The sequence below is a fragment of the Strix uralensis genome, chromosome 4, assembly GCF_047716275.1.
Source record: "Strix uralensis isolate ZFMK-TIS-50842 chromosome 4, bStrUra1, whole genome shotgun sequence".
NCBI lineage: Eukaryota > Metazoa > Chordata > Aves > Strigiformes > Strigidae > Strix > Strix uralensis.
This window is the reverse complement of record NC_133975.1, coordinates 70,703,177-70,721,669: the sequence shown is the minus strand read 5'-3', so window position 1 is coordinate 70,721,669 and position 18,493 is coordinate 70,703,177. Positions and strand designations below refer to the sequence as shown.

The following is an 18,493-nucleotide window of genomic DNA, read 5'->3' as shown; positions in this document are numbered from 1 at the left end:
GAGCTTATCACCTGACTCTGTCTGAACTTTTCAGTAAGCATCACTTACACACCAAAGTGTTCAAGTTTGCAGAGATTGTAGGAAATGGCATAGCTGCTTTTTAGTTTATTAAAACATTTCATTTGCTCTAAAGTTAGTTTGTGAGTAGCAGCATAAAAACAGGGTGAGGCAAAATACTTACAGAACATCTCTTTTTTTTTGTTGTTGTTTAAGTGGAAGTCTTAGTTGAACTTCTATATTGTGCTGTCTGCAAATGTTTTTTATATTGTGTTGAACCTTTGATATTTGTTATTTTTAGCTGCTAGATTCTCCTGCAGAAAACCTTTAAAGTTCTCCAGAAAAGCTTTATCAAATGTTATCTCTTGCCTGGAAGTTTTGTTGTCTAAGGCTGCAGTTCCAAAAAGCTGAAATGTATGCTCAGTTGCAGTTCAACTAGGTTGAGGGGAGACTGCTGATGGCAAATATAATACAGAGTGGAAGGTGAATGGTAATCTTGACAGGTGGAGAACTATGTATGTGTTGTAATTTTGGAGAACAATAAATAACACAGGATTTTTTTTTTAATTGACTATCAGAAATTGTAGCTCTTAACTGCCTCTTCTATTTTTCCAGCATTTAGTCTTTGATGACATTATGTGCTGCGATGTTGAAAATCCTGCTAATGCTTACTGCTTTTACAGTTTAAGAGACACTGCTGCCCCTCTGCTGTCTGGTCTTTAAAAGCCTTTAAGAGAAACAATCCTGAAAGACTTTGATAGTACTTGTTTTTTAAAATTCTTACAGCAGTTATGAAGTAGTTACTCTGTTATTTTTAATAATATTTATTATTATTTATTAATATTTAAAAATAATTGTGTTATTTTTACTTCTGTCTTATTGACTAGAAGGAAATGTTCTGAAAAGGTATTCTGCATCTTTTTTTTCAATGCTTTCATAACAATGATATTTTAAATAGGTCTGATACTGGAAATTTGCATAACCTGTGTTTCTTAATATAGTTTTAGTGATAATTTTTTTGTTTGCAATTATGAATATTTATTTTGTGTGAGGTATTGTTGTTCACGAAGGGAGTAGCAAGGGGGAAATCACAGAATATTCATGGGTATTACTATAGCTACTGGCTAAGAAATAGTTACGGTGTGTTAGAGAATTTCTGTATATGCAAGATGTGTGATCTTGTTTGAGACACATGTTTAATTATCATTAAACACTCATTTTGCAGGTCCATGAGATCTTTGAGTGTCAGGAATGTGACAAGAAATTTATTTCGGCTAACCAACTAAAACGCCATATGATAACTCATTCAGGTAATGTACAAAAATAACACAAACCTGTGTATATGTATTTAAGGTATATTGAGTTTTACCTCAGTTAGTTTCTTACGGAAGTCTCAATGAATTCTGTGTTGTCCTGAGCTGTTCAAGCAAATCTCAGGTTCCAAGGAAACCATCCGATCTATCCTTTCTAAGCCTTTCAAAAATCCAAGTGTAATGCTGTAGCTGTCTTCTTGCTGCTGCTTTGTCAAGCTATTTTTTCATACTAGCTGGGGTAGATGATGTCAGTTAGCTGGGATGGGGCAAAAGATTGCTACTTGGCTTGTAGAGGAGGTGAAGAACTGGCACTTGAAATTTCATGTTGAAGAGAAGAGGATGGGAGCTGAGGTATGCTGACATTCAGAGATCTGTGATAAAAAGGGAAACCTTCATTTATATATATATATGTATATTAGTGGACTCATGCACATAGTTTCCAGTCAGAGGAGAGCAGCTCATACTCCACACTGTTTCATAGACCACACACAAATGTCTCATTGTGCCTGTCGTCTGCCAGAACAGGTCGCTGTGAGCAGGGTGTGGCCTGTCCATAGGTTTGGCAGTATGACACAAATTGGCTGTGCCAGAATTTCTGATCACTGCAAACTAGCGTTTCTGTGTCTTTCACCAGTGATTAGAAACATCAACCAACATGATGGAAACACAAACATTGTTCTGTCAAATACATTAGCATTTAAAAAATGCAGGTTTTTACAGCTGCACAGGCTTGTAATTGAACTATTTTCTTGGTATCAGTCCACACCAAAAGCTCATTTCTTGTAACATAATCTATATCTTAGAGGCTCCTAGCTTTCTTTTTACACTTTTGGATGAGCATTAATGTAGTTAAGTTGCAGTCACCAGTTGAAGCATAAAGGCTTTTTGCATAGAAACTTTTGGTTTTGGAAGCTAATATGTATATTGTTAATTAAGTTTTAAAACATTTAAACTGTCATGCCCTCTTTCACATTTGTAATCTGGAAACAGAGTTTTCCTCTTTGAAGTCATTCTCTTTTGATTTAAGCTAATTAATCAGAATTTAGTTTTAGCAATGATTATTGCAAAGAATGTGCCAATTTCTTGAGATACACCATGGCTCATCTTTTGTGAAGTGACTTAACTGTCTAACATAAAGGGCATTAGATGTCTTTCTAATTGGTTTAATCTTAATTGGGTTGACTTAATTGCAAAAATCTCTGAGGAGATGACTGTCTCTGCCTTTCATCTTCTCCCCCTGTATAAACAGGAGATTAAATGTCCCCCACTCATTTTCTGCAGAAAAACGCCCCTACACCTGCGAGGTTTGCAATAAGTCCTTCAAACGACTTGATCAAGTGACTGCACACAAAATAATACACAGTGAAGATAAACCTTATAAATGCAAGCTTTGTGGAAAGGGATTTGCCCACAGAAATGTTTACAAGAATCACAAGAAGGTAAAGCACTCTGCTGTTGTTGTTTACAGGTCTGCCAGCCTCAGATTTGCAGATTTTTTTTTTTCTTTTAAGTGGTTCATCATTAAGCTCTGGCATGCTTATAAACATGGGATTAAAGTATTGGAGAATGTATTTTTTAGTGTTCTTTGTTATATTCAAAATCTCAAAATACTAAATGAAATCTAGTTAAAAAATAAAAGTGAAATAAGCAGAAGGAAATCACAGTTGCTTGGTTAAAAGCATCAAATAAGTCCCCATTTTGACTTTTCTGATTTTTATTTTTTTTTTAATGTTAGGTTATCAAGTTAAAAATGCAACTGATCTAAAATGTCTTCAATTTTTTTTGTTTTTAAGAAATACCATATTTGAATAAAACTAAGTATAGTCCTGTTGCAGTCATTGATGGACTTAGTAGCAGATGCTTTCAAACTGTACTGGATTTGCACTGGGTAGCGCTCACACATTAAAACAACATTAGAAGAAACATTACCTGAAAAATAGGCTTATGAAGGGATGCTCTACTTCTGTTGATTTAAGCTCAAATCTGTTTGGCCTAATTTCTGTAATGCCTGTCATTATTTTTAACCTGGGGTTACATTTTTAGTGGCAAGGCTACATCCATGACTGCTGTTTCAGAATTACAAGAGTCTAAAAAAGAAAGAAAAAAAACCCCACCCTGTCTGGTTTTGTGACCAGTATTTGGAACTCTTTGCTCTTTTTTCTTTTCTTTTTTTTTTTTTTAAATTTAAATTTTTAAAATACTACTCCTTTCTTTCCCCCTTTTGATGAAACTGATATACCCATACTTAGAAGTCTTTCGCAGTTTGGCTCATGTTATATGCCATCTGGGAATTTGGCACAGGATCTTTGCACCATCTCTTGCACTTTCAGCCATAAATCATGTAAGAGTAATAATAATGCCTTTCGCAGGATGAAATGGTGATGACTTTCTAAAACAGAAAACATTCAGAAGCCTGCTGAAGGACAAGATTAGCTCCCATATATGCTGTGATTGTATCTTATGTTTTAGACTGTATTAAGAAAATGGGGCAGAATCTCACAAATTAGATATATTCTAAGGAAAATGTATAAAATGCTATCTGGAAAGGTACTTCTATATCTTAAGTGAATACTTTTTACATGTTTCTTAATTTGCAGTTGATGACTGGTAGGGAGTTTGGGCTGAAAACAGCCTTCAGAATTAAGTATAAATGAGTAAACACTTTGACCCAATTGTGTGTTTAAAGCAGCAGCACCACTAGCATAAGCAAGGATTAGAGGCTCCACTTAATGGGAAAAATATTAAAATTTAGACAGATTTAGTGAGTTCCTAATTTTGACAGAATTCCTTAAAGCATGTTGGAATACTTATTTCCTGAACCTGTTTGCACATAGTATTGGCTGTAAATCAACCCTGTCCTATAATGAAAGAAATTTATTCCTGTGTTTACATAAAGTTTACCCAAACAGCTGTGAATATTCACCCATCCCCATATAGGTCTCTAATTTCACTTGCTAAATGAAGAGATGAGCATGAGAGACAAGAGACTGACATATGTGTCCTGAATTGCTTTTTTAGACATGCCTCTCTTCATTGAGTAAACAAGGAGAGGGTAGTAGATAATGGAGGGGAGTACGGGTGTGTATACACAAAACCAGTTGTAAGGAGTAAGTCAAGCATGGTGGTTTGGAACGCCAAAGTAGTTGTGCCATGATTTTGGGAGGGCAGTTCAAACCATGACACAGGGAAAGGGGATGATAGTTCTTTTGCTTGTTCACAGGAATGTCAATCCACTGACTGTGGAAATGTAAACCTTTATTGTGTATCATACTTCTGTGTATTTCTTCAGCTCAGGTTTTTAATGATTCTTTAGGTGTGTATTCCTTTAAGACGTCCTCCTAGGTTTTGTTTTCTTTTGGAGGAAGAAAATTTGGACTCTGAATAATTTCACAGTGATTTTGAGTTCCAGGTTACTGTGTTAGTAGTGGGGAGCTTAGAAACCTGCAGTAGGAATGATGGGTATGGTAGTTAAAAACACTTAAATCAACAACATTTAACATAAAACACGCTTTAAAGTTTGATAGCAACACGCTTGAAAAAAACTGTTTGGGTTTTACAGCAGAGCTACATAGTTTTTGTTTATAATGAGAAACAGGATACATAAACATTTTGTACCTTTGAATTCTTGTTTTGTGTTTTAGATGGAAACTTGTTGCTGTTGTTCCTGTTATTCCTTTATGGGGGTTTTTTAATCTGATTTTGTGTTGGAAGTATCAGAATAAAAATGGCTCCCACAATATATGCTTTTAATCATCTTTCAAATGTGAGTGAATGTTGGGTCATTTCAAAGGTGCAGAAGGAGATCAGTTCCTCACATTTCACGGGATTTTGTTGGGGGATAGACAGTGGAGTTGCTGAGAGTGTATCTGCTCTGTTCTGTGGAGCATCGTACTGTGAACCCTAGCAGCGCTCATTACACCCTTACAGCTACAGATCTGAGAGGCAGGAACTGTTAGTATTCCTGTGGTACCCCTCTGATGTGCTGCTTCTGCATACAAGTACTACTACACTGCTCTGTGTAGGTGCATGTGCAAGCTTGCTTTGTCACTTGCTTGGAGATGTCAGCGCTGCAAAGTGTTATGTGATGTGGAACTAGCTCAGATGTCTTTTGAAAAAGCTCAGACTCTGTGACTAAGTGATCATATGAAGAATATGGTTCCATTTTTGTGACAAGGGGAGAGAGTAGTATCTGAAATTCAGTCAGAGTTACTGTTGGATTGTGCTACAGACAAAAGTTGTCACCGTTCATCCAGGTTAGGTTGGATGAAGGTGCATGTTCTGTGCCATATAATGCAGATTACTTCCATACAGGAGAAAGCAAAGTTTTTGTTCCATCTGCTCCTTTGTTGCTATGCATAAACGATGAGTTCAGAGAATAAAATATGAGGATATGACAGTGAGCAGAAATAGGTCAGCAGACGTAGGATTTTAAAGGGTTTATGGTTAATCCACGGTTATTTGGTCCTGGGGAGCATAATGAATGGAAACAACTGTATTCCCTCAGTTTCTCTATAGGGAATAAGTAGCCTTGGGCTGGTTTAAGCCTCCACAAATGCTACGGTAGGAAAGGCTGACATGAAATATTCCACAAGAGCCCATCCTCAGTTGCTTTGATTGTATGGCTGTCTGCTGCTCTGACTGAATGGAAACCATCTCTGATCTGGAACCTATCAGTAGGACAAAAAAAAAGGACAGTATTAGAACTAATACGCTTGTCTGAGGGGGTATCTCTCCTCATTAAGATTTGCATGGCTTTTTGTAATAGACCTAGCTTGTTTCTTGGCCATTCACAAAAGGGGCAGATGATCTGTGTACCCTTGCATGTGGGTAGGCCGAGTTAGGTGTTTTTCTTTGTAGTGAAGATGTGCAGATGAATACTTGTATCAAAAGACTAGGAGAACTGTCAAGGAGATGCTAAGAAGTAATTCTGTACAAATCACTGTGCTCTTCAGTACTATCACTCAAGTGGTGAGTGTTCTAAACCAGGGCATTTTTAAAATAAAGAACATGAATTTTGCGCTCGTGAAAGGTGCCAGATTGACAGCTCTAGAGACTGAACCCTTCTATTTATCCACAGAACAGGTACAGCACAGACAGCAGCACTGCGAGCTTCCCCACAGTGTCTCATCAATATGTCTCAACCCTGTTCTGGAGGAACCACCTGTTGAGGTGAGAAGGTAGTTCAGTCTCTTCATGTCCTGTCAATCCTTGGCCTGACTGCTGAGTCTGCCAAGCAGGGTGTCAACTAATGCAAACTGTGATGTAAACCTGTAGAAGCTGGACTGAAACATTCAGCAGATTTTATGTAACGGATGATAATACTGCACACATCTCCAGTTGCTGGTTTGCTGTAAATGACATAGGCTAAGATCAAGGATTTGTCTTTGAATCCAAGGCCTCTGCATACTGCTGCAAGTACTCTAATGTTTTGGTACTGTTGTGTATGTAAGAGGACATTTGTGTTAAAATCCATCTAGGTTCAAGGCCTTCAGTCTACATCTAAATAATTATGCTGACTCCCCACAGTCTTTTTTTTCTGTAGTTTAGGGGATAGCTATAAATGTCGCATGGTATTATGAATAGCAGAAATGGATTAAATAAATACGTACTATGCTCATATTTACCCTTAGTATACAAAATTAACTCATTTACCTAATTTTGTGCGTATTAGAAAAAACTTACTGTCCTTTTCCTCTTGGCCCTGCAACTTCTACTTAAGGTCCTTGTGAGCTAATACAATGTTTAGACACTGATGCTTTAAAAACTTGCTTTCCTTTGCAAAAATAGTGGGAAATTGGGTAGACAGTAAATTGTACGGATTAATTTACTCTCTACAGTGGGACAGCACTTAATAATACTAGGAAACAGGGAAAGTGCTTTGCAATTTACAAAAGTAGAACGAAGCTGAATGTTTCCCAGGCTGCAGAAAAGACATTTGCTTCAGCAACTCTGCAGTTTGAGAGATTCATCTAAGCTTAGCCGTTTATTTTATTTATGGCTTAGAGGCTGTTTCTCAGTTATGATGAATTTTTCTACAGTAAACAAAAATCTCGGTACGAATGCTTCTATGAATTTTTTTTTTTTAATTCAATAAGCTGAAACAAGGATATGTAAGACTAGTCTCATGATGTGAAAAATTTTCTTTGCCAAATTTTTGATACTATCTTGAGATAATCAGACCAGTTTTACCTTCAAACTTAACTGAGATAAAGGGTTTTGTGTACATGTGTTAATTTTAAGTCATTTATTCATATTAGTAAGTGCTTAAGGCCAGTGTTAGTACTAATGAAGCAATGCAACTGAGCTTATCCTTTTTTTTTCCTGGTTATTCAATATTTTTGTTTCTGTTTACATGCACACTCCATGTAACACTTCTGAGAGCTGAGAAGGTACATTTATTTGGTAGTGCTATGCTGACTTTCAGAATTCTGGATAATGGCGGAATGATTGTTTTAATTCTTCATCTCCTGATGTTTCAAATTGCTATGATATCCCCTCCTGAATCCAGTCTAGAAAATTAGCTATAATTACTGTAATGACAGCTAATTGATTTCCCTGAACCTTTCCTCTGACATGTTGTCTTTCATCTGCAGACGCATTCTGAAGAGAGACCATTCCAGTGTGAGGAATGCAAAGCTTTGTTCCGAACCCCATTCTCTCTACAAAGACATCTGTTAATCCATAACAGTAAGTGCTAAATCAGAGAGGAAAAAGAACTTCCTCATTTCTCACATTTGACTGAGAAAAACAGACATATGGCACCTTGCTCCAATATGCAACTTGCTGTATTAAATTAGTATTAAGATACAACTCTAATCCCAGGGAGTTAGAAGATTCAGAGCCAAATTCAAACCTTGTCTTTAAATGCACTTAAATGCAAATCCAAATATGCTGTAAAAAATCTAACAATGATTTGAGGCCTGATGACAAGAGATTTATTTCTGCATTAAGTGTGATAGTGTCACCTTCATTTTAAGAAAGGAAAAATGGAAGCAGAGATGACTTGGTAGCTTACTCAGCTTTCGTAGGTAATCCATTTTAGAGCTTGAAACTGAGATTCTCTCTCCTGTGCCAGCCCAGGCTAATGTTTCCTGTCTCTGGCACAGAATTAGCAGCCCAGAGAAATCCTGTGGCCTTTTCCCCCCATGAGTAACTTGTTCTTGGCATTCTGTACTGGTTTTTAACTGACTGTGTAAAGATCTATTTTTGGTGGAATTTTCTCTGTCTTTAATATTTACAAAGCCCTAGACTACCGTTCAACCCTGTGAATGTCAGCAATTTAGATTTTAGAAAATATTCATGATCTAAAATCCTTGTAGCTTAGAAGACAGTATTTTGATTTGGGGAATATTTAAGTCAGTATAATTAAGAAAACCACAAACCTTTTATTCCTGTTTTATTCCTGTATAACAGTGTTTCTGTTAGATGAATTATTAGACTGATGTGTTTAGTTTGTTCTTTTACAGTTGTCTTTCAAAGTTTCTGCAATTTCATAAAGCACTGAGTTTTGTAAAATATTTTTCTAATGTTAAAAATGATGGGGGGAAAAAGTTAAAAACCTAATGTAATGTGTGTACTAATGAGCCAAGCATTTGCAGAATATCCAAAAGCAGTAATTCACAGTAGGCAGATTTGTAGGCCTTGCTAAAGGTCTCTCTAAAAACATATACTTTGACTTTTCTTAGGAGGATGGGAGCTCAGGAAACTTGAGATGTTCGAGTTAGGATTGTGATTTGTGGAAGGTTTAGCTGTTCCTGATCCATCACTATTTAAGCAGATCTTAAGTGTACCAAACTGTGAACTGCAGTGGCAAAGACATTGTTTAGTCAGTCTTCCTTGGTGCGAAAGGAGACATGTCTTACTGAAGGACAGAGTAGGTGTTTGAGGGTGGTAACTTCTGCTGTCTTAGCTAAAACTGTCTCCAAAACGAGTCAAAGCCTTAAATTGATAATATTTTGGTGTTTTTATTAATCACAGGGAATATTTTTAAACATTTTTTTTTCTTTCTTTGGAAAAAAACCCCCAACAACTGACCAACTTAACAAGGAGGCCTTTTAATACAGCAGAATATAAGCAAAGCTTTTACAGTCATACTGCATTTCTCTTGTCTGTAGAGTCCTATAAAAGAAGTGTTGACAGTCCAATAGCAAAGTGAAAGTTGTTACTAGGATGAACTGAAGAATAAACAGTTTTCAGTTCAAGGCTGTGTTTAAAACAAGGGACTCTGCTGTTGTCAGAGAAGAGTTTGTGTTTCCCATGAAGAAATGTAGAACTCTTCCCCTCATGACCTAACTCTGAGACCGACAAGTTGTGCTGCCATGATAATGAGTTTCTCATATTTGAAATAACTCAGAATTACAGGCATTGTCCTGCTATAGCTGGATGATAGTCCCTCTCATAGCACTGAGAAAAAACCTGTTCTATAAAGAAAGGAGATAAATAAACCAGAATCTCTAGATGTATTTGTCTGGCTTTACTGTTTTGTCCTGTAGGAAAGAAAAAATAGCTTGTGAAGCTTGAAACTTCTAGGAAAAATTGAAGTTCAGCCTACATCATATATTTCTTTTAAATTCAATATCCCTTTGTTGTTTTAGAATCAGGCACTGTGCAGAATGATGTAGAATGACTTAAATTTTATTTTACAAACTTAATTTACTGGAAAAAAATCCATAAACTCACTTTTCAGGTGTTCCTGCCTTGAAATTAGAAAAGGCATTATGGATATAACTTTCAAAATTCAAGGTGAAATATGTCTAACAAATAAACAAAAAAAATCCTAACTTTTTTTTTTCTTCTGGGTTATAGCTGTGTAAATGTAACTTGTTTTCTGAGAGTCAGACAAACTTTTCTTAGGTATGCTGCTGATAATACTTTTAGTAACTGTTCTCATTATGTCATTGGCAATGCTGGAGCTAATCTTTTATTCTCAGCTCTAGTGTTTAGAAAGCTAGCGTATGCTAGCTAATACTAGCTCATGAGGCTGTAAGAGAGCTGGCTAACAAGAATGAGTAGCCCTGAGCATTTTCACTGGAATCATTCAGTTGTCTGGGATTGCATGTATGAACAGGGTTGCGTTTGTTGAGGACATCATCCTTTTAATGTATTTTCTTTCCAGAGTAAAAATCTACATGTTTGTTAATAGGAGAAATACTAATAAGCTCCTTCTACATGGATCAGCAGAAGCAGGCACTGAAGATTGCTCATTTCAAGTAAAGCACAAGTAGCCCTGATTTTCATTGTCTTGTTTTGTCATAAGGAGAGTGCATCAGTGGAGTAGATAAAGCCAGCACCAGAAGGACACTTACATTATGCTGTGTATTTCTGAGGGAAAGTACTCTAGGATATATTACGTCAGTGCTCTGTTGCCATCTTTGGAGGCATTTATGGATATTGATATTGTAGTTTCACGTCAAGTACACTGAAAATGTTTTCCCCCTTCAGTGGTTTCAAGAGCTGAAGTCAATCATATACTTTCTTGTTTATGGCCATTCTCTAGAGTGCCTAGGCCTGAAGAGAATCTATGTATATCTTTTGCTATTTTATTTTGTAACAAACTTCTTGATCTAGCACAGTGCAAACCTGCTGACTGAAAATATAAAATGAAAATTCTTTCTTTATTTCTTATACATTAATATTAGAAATTTATTTGGTAACTTTAATATTACTCTTATCTGCCAAAGGCAGTGCAAAGAGTTTGTGTTTTGGCAGTGATAGTTCTTAAGCAACAGATGTGTTTTTACATTTACCATATGAAATCTGTTTGTTCTTTATCACAACAATGAGGTATCATGAAATAGGTTGCACAGCTCTGTTTTTTCCTGCAATATTCTACAAGAGTATTTCCAGAGCTGCTCAGGGAGTTTTAGTACTCGTATCTTGGTGCAAGTGATCTAGACTTTTACTTATGCTGTTGAGGAACCTTCTGAGATGCCTTCTATAGTTGTGTATTAATGGTATTTTTTTCATTAAGTTTTTGTGTGTCTTTGTCTATTGCTTAAAAAAAAAGGACAAGACATAAAGACTGTTCAGTGAGCCAACTGTGAGTAGAGACAGTGTTCTGATGGCTTTTCTGTAATGAGATAGAGGGTTTCTGCTAAATAAGGAAACTGAGGAGAAACACTGATTATTTACCTTCATCCAGGATAACATTTGAAAAAATGCCCAATTCTAGGCTTCCCATTACTTTGCATGTTGAAAAGTTTTGCTAAACTGAAGCCAGAACTTGGCTAAATACATACTTGGCATTGCAAGTATATATAGTGGAAGAATATTATAATGTGTACACACAGAGGAGATACGGTTGAACAATATGTTCAGAAATTCCCTGACTTTGGAAATTTTTTTATTTGAAAACTGGTTGATCTCTTACTACCTTATTATTTTTTGTTGTTGTTTGAAAGCCATTTATCTCCAAATAGAAGTGCAGTACTGAAAATGATAGGGATGATTGCAAACAAAACTTTAAGATAAAAAGGACAAATCCTCCTGAAACTCAACAAATGTTGAATCATGTCTTAAACCATAAGGATATCATGTAAATTTATGGAAATCATACAAATATTTCTTTCTTCAGAAGACATGGCAATTTGTTCATTGCTTCATTTTTTTTTTCCAATTTATTTTTAGACTCGAAGCTAAGTTATTAAGAGATGGAAAGAAACAAATGACCACAGAAAAAAAATCCATGAAGCCTAGAACTTCTTATAACAAGTAATTTTAAAAAGAAATTACTTGAATGTTTTTTGCTTTGTTGAAGCAGGAGAAAATTTCACGTTACTTTAGTAAAAATAGTAATGACTTCACTTTGTTAGCAGGGTAGTCTCATGTTCCCAAGATGAGGGCTGAAGAAATTCACTGAACAGTTAGAAGCATTATCAGTGTTAAACCTCCACATAACAGCACATTAAATTGCACCCCTGTTGACCTTGAAAAATTTTCTGAATAGCTACACTGAAAGTATTTTAGGATAATACAACTTACATTCTAATACCTTTTAGGATATTCTTTGTGTATCATCCAAGACAACAACACTTTTGTATCCAAACCAACAGAAAATGAGAGGATTTGGGGGGTGGGGGGGGAGGGATGTGAGTGAAGGTTATGGGTGATTTATGAGGGACAGAAACAGGCTATCTAGGCTTTGAGATGTCTGTGGGTACTTGAGGCACCACTGTATTGATAAGTTTCACTTACATGTATTACATGTATAATACGTAATAAAGAGAAAAAGTTTTTTGTCACTTCAACATGTAGCATTGTATGGGCTTCAACATGTAGCTTTGTATGGGTATCAGCGCGCTGATATCGATTTCCATTCATATTGGCCTTTGCATTGGGACCAAGGCTGGGATGATTTCATCCTTTAGTGAGCTATAACAAGGAAATAAGTGTACCTGTACATATGGATCATTGCTGCTGGTAGAAGTAGTTTGTGCTCATACAACTCTGTATCTTACTCATGTGAAACAGGAGGCTGCAGATCAGACCTCCATCCTGAAAAATAAGAGGATAGTCCTTAGATAATGGTGATCTTTGTGATGTAACTGCTTGGAATATGGACACCTGATTTCCAGTTTAGACTGTGAATCTCTGAATGAATGCCATGTTTCAGATGTTTATTGTACTTTTAATGAAGAAGTTAAAAAATAGAAGAAAATATTGTCTTCTGCATTCACAGTAGTGATAAAGAGAAGGTTCATTGTAATGATTTCTCTGAAGAATCACGTCTTTTTTTTTTTTTTTTTCTCTCAAAAGATGTATGCAGATTTTCAGAATACAATGTCTCTTCCCCTCTCTTAGGTAATTCATTGATTTTTAAAACTATTAGCAATATTAACCTGGCTTCTGCCATAACCTTCAACGGCATCACCACAGTTTGAATAGTAATACTGTTATAACACTTAAAAGTTATTTCATCTTTGTCATATGAGTTTGCCTCTATTGAGGTGAATGAGATAGGTTACTCAAAGCAAGTATTTCTTGTTTTGAGAATTCTTTTAAACTCAGGATAACGTCTCTTACCATTTAAGTTTCAAAAGATGAAGCCTATTACATCTTTTTTGCTTGTTACCATAAAGAGAGTCTGTTAGTGCAGGTCCTGGTAAAACCTGTGCTCCGTTTCCCTGGAAGTCATTTCCACTGGTTGCCGTTTCACCTTTGGCTATAGAGTTTAATCTCACATTTCTGGCTATGTTGTTGTCATGACTACTTTCTTAATTTCCCAGTGACATTTTTACCTGATGTGATGTTCTTTTTCTTCCTGTTCTCAGGACCCAGCTTTTCATTTGTCTTTGCTGCTTTTATTAATTTTTCTGAAACAGTAAGCATTAGTGCATTTCCACAAAAATCTGGTATCTTTAAACCTTGTTTTTCTCTTTATAAGGTGAGAGGACCTTCAAGTGTGATCACTGTGATGCTACTTTCAAAAGAAAGGACACATTAAATGTTCATATTCAAGTTGTACATGATGGACATAAGAAATACAAGTGTGATCTCTGTGACAAAGCTTTTGTGACACCCTCAGTCCTGAAAAGTCATAAAAAAGTGAGTAGAACCAGTTCTATCGTATTTATTCCTACTGTGTCCTTAAGGTTGTGACTAAACATAAAATCCCCAGATGCTTCTGTATTTCTGGCTTTTCAGTAGAAAACTGTGATGGTGCTTAACATCCTAAAATGCTTATTGCAATAGTGGTGTGCAGAATCTGCAGCAGGTGCATTTATATAGATCCAGCATCAGGCAGGATGGGACTTGCTGCATTGTTCTTGCCATACTCTATTCCACTGATCTCTGCAACGGAATTGGGGTAAACTTTAGAAGAAAGCTTGCCCACTAGTTTGGCCTGAGGTAAGATTTATGTTACATGGAAGAAATGTGAAGAAAATAACTATATCAAGAACAAATCAGCTGAGGAAGGTCAGCTGAGGTGTTGTCACCAAATGCAGATTGTGAGAGTTTGTTGAAAAACAGCATGCGTATATTGTTTGCCAGATAGTGTGCACTTTATATATGCATGTAAAATTGTAATAGCAAAATTGGTTACTTGGTACAATATTTTCAGCACATGTTTATGGTGAATACTGTGCATTACAACACAAATCTTTATTTAAAATTGAGGAAAAAATGTAAGGGAGTCTTTCAATGTCTTGCCAACCCTACCATGTCTAACATATGTGGAAACTAGTACATGTCTTTGGAGACTAAACCAAGTTATTAGGAGATAGCAGACTCTTGAATTCTCTAATGTACTGGACAGCACTGCCTCCTTAATGTGTGCTTGATTTTTAACATGTTTACAGATTGCAAAAAGTAATGGAACCAACTAGGAACAAAGTCTTTGTGGTTTCTTTTGTGGTCTTTTAAAGGTCTTGATCTTCCATTAAATGTATGTTAATGCATTTTCTGTCTGTCTGCCTTCAGTCTGTTTCAAATGCTGCTTGTCTGATATTTAATATGCATTAAGTTACTTAGTAATTATAGTTGCTGGAAAGTAAAGTTTCCTGTAATTGAGTGACATAGCTGTGTAACCAAGACATATTTCTCACAGATACACTTAGTGGAAGATTTTCACCTGTACTTTAGAAGAACTAGAATGACATGGGGTTGCCTTGTTTGTAGACTTCAGTACCTGTACTGTAAGATGATTGAGATTCAAACAATCTGGTTCGTCAGTTGTTCAGTGTGTGAAATCCGTTGAGTTTTGCTGTAATAGAGAGAGACCTTTGTATTATAGGATATTCTTCCTCTTTTCTCTTGTATTACTTTTAGAATAAGGAGTATTAAAGCACATTTGTTTTTCAAGCCTGAATATGTTGGTCTAAGGAACTCAAAAATAAAGGGTATACAAAATAAGCTTGCAATTTGTTTCTGATTATGTCTTGGGGAGCAAGACTTTAGGAAGGCATAGTATCTTTCATTAGACAAACTGATTTGTTTGAAAAAAGCAGACTGCTTTTCAGACGCACAATCCTTTTCATCCTTATCTACTTGTTTTAATCACTTGAGTAACAGACCTAGCCTATAATACTGATACACTGATTTAAGATTAACTTTTTGTGAAGGATCTTGCCAAAATGGATTATAAGATCCAAAAATATTACCTGGAATCACTGAAGAGCTATGCATAAATTTTTAAACTTTTCCTTAGATTCCTTTCTAAAAAATTCATTATAACTTACTATTTCACTTTAAAAATGGCCATATACATATATGTATTTGTATTTTAATGGAAAGTGGCTAGCGTTTATTGTTTATCCCTCTTCTTTCTTTGACATTCCATCTTAATTGTAATTGCTGTTGCTTTGTGCTGCTGTCAGACTAGGACTAGCTGTGTGTTTGTGAGCCTTGTAATGTATTGCTCCCAGAAATATTTTTTTTTTTCCCTTCCCCCCCCCATTTGGAACAAATTAATAGCTGCCTGCCTGGTATCCCCCAATGTTGCTGTTAGAGATATAAGTGATTTCTGACTAACTATATCCTAATCAAGAGGGATTTAACATTCATATCCCTAATGCCAGGGAATGAAAACTATGCAAGACCATCCAGAATTGAAATGATATCTCATTTACTCTTCCTTCAGCTGCAACATAATATGTACTGTGTGGGGTAAGGTGTTTATGATGTAATGAAGAATTTTATGTCACTTCAATGTCTTTCATAAGAATTAATTTCCCTATCTTCAGAGTCATGTGCAAAGCTTGAAACCCAGGTAGTCAGCTGTACATATAATTTAATGTGTTACCTTTCCTATCCCATTTAAATTAACACTTATAAATGAAGTAATCCACAATTCTCTACTAAAAGAGCAGTCACAGTTATAAGGAAAAATTATTCAAGAGGCTGATAAATCTTCAGTTCAGAATTGGGTGTTGAAAGTACAGTGTGAAAAATTATGAGAACTTGTGTATGTAACTTACTGTAGCTTACTTCAAGATGGTCTTGCTGTTGACCACACAGTTTGGATGGGAGAGTTTGTGATTATTTTTTTTTTCCATTTTGAAATAACTCTTATATTAGCAAGGTGCTCTAGCCTTAAAACCTTGGTTTCAGAAGACAAGCTCAGTGTATGATTTAGTGTTAGTGACAATTGGAATGTACTTCTCGTGATCAATTCTCTAAATGCAATCTGATTCTAGCATATGTTAGAAACTAGACAGGATCCAGTATGCGATTTGTGTTGACTGAAATCACTGAAAACTTGCACTTTGAGGGTTTCTTGTCTGTCATACTTCAGATGAACTGATGGCTGTATTTCATTCATATGAGAGCATCAGTCAGAAATCATACGCACAAATCTCCATAGAGACCTTTTAAAGCTCCAGTTCAAGTTTACAACAGGAAAAGTTATACTAGGTTAGGTAAACTATTTTCAATACATTTCATAATGTAATAAAATTCTGTAAAATTACAAGCTTTTAAAAATAGATCCATTTATGAACACTAGTTTTATTAGGTAACCAAATTATTGTTTGCTGGTTTAGAAACCACTATCACAGATGTCAAACTGAAAAATAGGTGTCTTATTCTTGCAATCATGAAAATACACAAAGGTGAATTGGGCATTTTTAATAGTAACTATTTAGGAAATAGTACACTTAGGAACTGAACAGCCAGTATATTTTGCCATTAATGATGAGATTTGTTTAGAAATTCTAGAAGAAAATTGAAAGAACACCTATAGCTAGTTCCTTAGAATCTGCCTGATGTGATGGTATAAAATATGTAAGGGAGATAATAGTGGTCAATGTCAATACAGTTAAAATATTCCATATTTCACTTCTTTTAAAGCTATGCTGAAGCTTTTATTCTTGTCTTTCCCCACCCCATGTAGACTCACACTGGAGAAAAAGAGAAGATTTGCCCATATTGTGGACAGAAGTTTGCAAGCAATGGAACACTGAGAGTTCATATTCGAAGCCATACAGGTACAGCGTTGTTTATTGTAATGAACAGAGAAGACTTTCTAAATATATAACAAGGTATCTGAAGTATGTCTATCTACGAACAGAAATGCACATTTTCAGGTAGGCCCAACACAGCATCTTTTTCAGCCATTTTACCTGCTTAATGTGTAAACCCACATTCTATTCTCAACTGTAATTATGTGTGAATGTGTCTATATATAAGAATATTTATATATATATACGAGTTCCTCTCTGTGGCTGCTAAGGTGTTTCGAAACTCTGATTTTATATTAGTGTAGCTTCTGACCTTATCACAACTTGCATATTACCCAAATTAGAATATTCTACCTTGCGTATGCTGTAACTCAAAATTTGTTTTCCGTTGCAACATCTGACTCATTCTGCTGGTCTCCTGATAGTCCTGGGTCCGAGTTATGCAACTTATTCTATATTGCCACCCAAATTGCAATACTGTTTCCCTGTCATGTTGTTATGTATGTGCTTCTGTAAACACGCTGAAAATAAATTAGTCACGTTGTCATGTTGATAGGTTTCATTTTGTGAGCTTCATTCAAATAAGTGGCAGGCTACTGAAAGGGGTTTCTGTGTGATAATTTGTTTCCAAGATAAAATGGTATAGATTTGCCTTTGGCAGTCAAAGCATCAGTTAACAAATAGCCTACCTATGACATTCCATTCACTTTGCGTAAGCAAATTTGGTTTGCAGAGAGATGACAGAGTTGGTGTTTTTAATCATTTGGCTTTATACTATGTTTGGAAAAGTCTTAATCGCTTCAGTCCATCAAGACCACCTCTTAAGACTACGGGTTTTACTGGGTTTTGATATTTTTGGATTTGACTGCTATACACACCAGGAAATTTTTATCCTGGTCCTGCAGTCAGGATAAAAGGCTAAAATTGACTTTTATCTTTATCTTTTATTCTTTACTAAACTCCATGTTTGAAATCTTTATCACTCATAGCAGCTGTATAAAAACATACACATATAAGCCTCTGTATAGACATTCTGCTTGGGTGGTTCACATATACTGTATAATCAGAGACACAAAAGACACTGAAGGTCAAAGCTGGCAAGACCCAGAATCGCAGTGCAGCAGTTCTGTCCAGTCCTCCTCTTTATTCTTGTTCTTTCTTCAACAACTCCACCTTATCAACCCCTTTCAAAGTCCTTCCTGTGCAATCTCACCTGCTCTGTCTTTCTCTTAAGTCTTCTGTCCTGTAAGCTGTGGGATTGTCTTTTTTTGACTTCCTGAAGATGCA

The 18,493-nt window shown here is 35.8% G+C and overlaps 1 protein-coding gene across 1 annotated transcript in view; it reads left to right on the top strand.

Annotated features, from left to right (window-relative positions):
- The window catches only part of PRDM5 (PR/SET domain 5), an 89,474-nt gene that overhangs the window by 37,926 nt on the left and 33,055 nt on the right, over window positions 1-18,493 (top strand). The window contains exons 9-14 of the mRNA XM_074867234.1: window positions 1,223-1,307; window positions 2,592-2,749; window positions 6,393-6,479; window positions 7,904-7,997; window positions 13,693-13,853; window positions 17,140-17,233. Coding sequence (XP_074723335.1) covers window positions 1,223-1,307; window positions 2,592-2,749; window positions 6,393-6,479; window positions 7,904-7,997; window positions 13,693-13,853; window positions 17,140-17,233 — 679 coding nt within the window. The remainder of the gene's footprint in view (window positions 1-1,222; window positions 1,308-2,591; window positions 2,750-6,392; window positions 6,480-7,903; window positions 7,998-13,692; window positions 13,854-17,139; window positions 17,234-18,493) is intronic.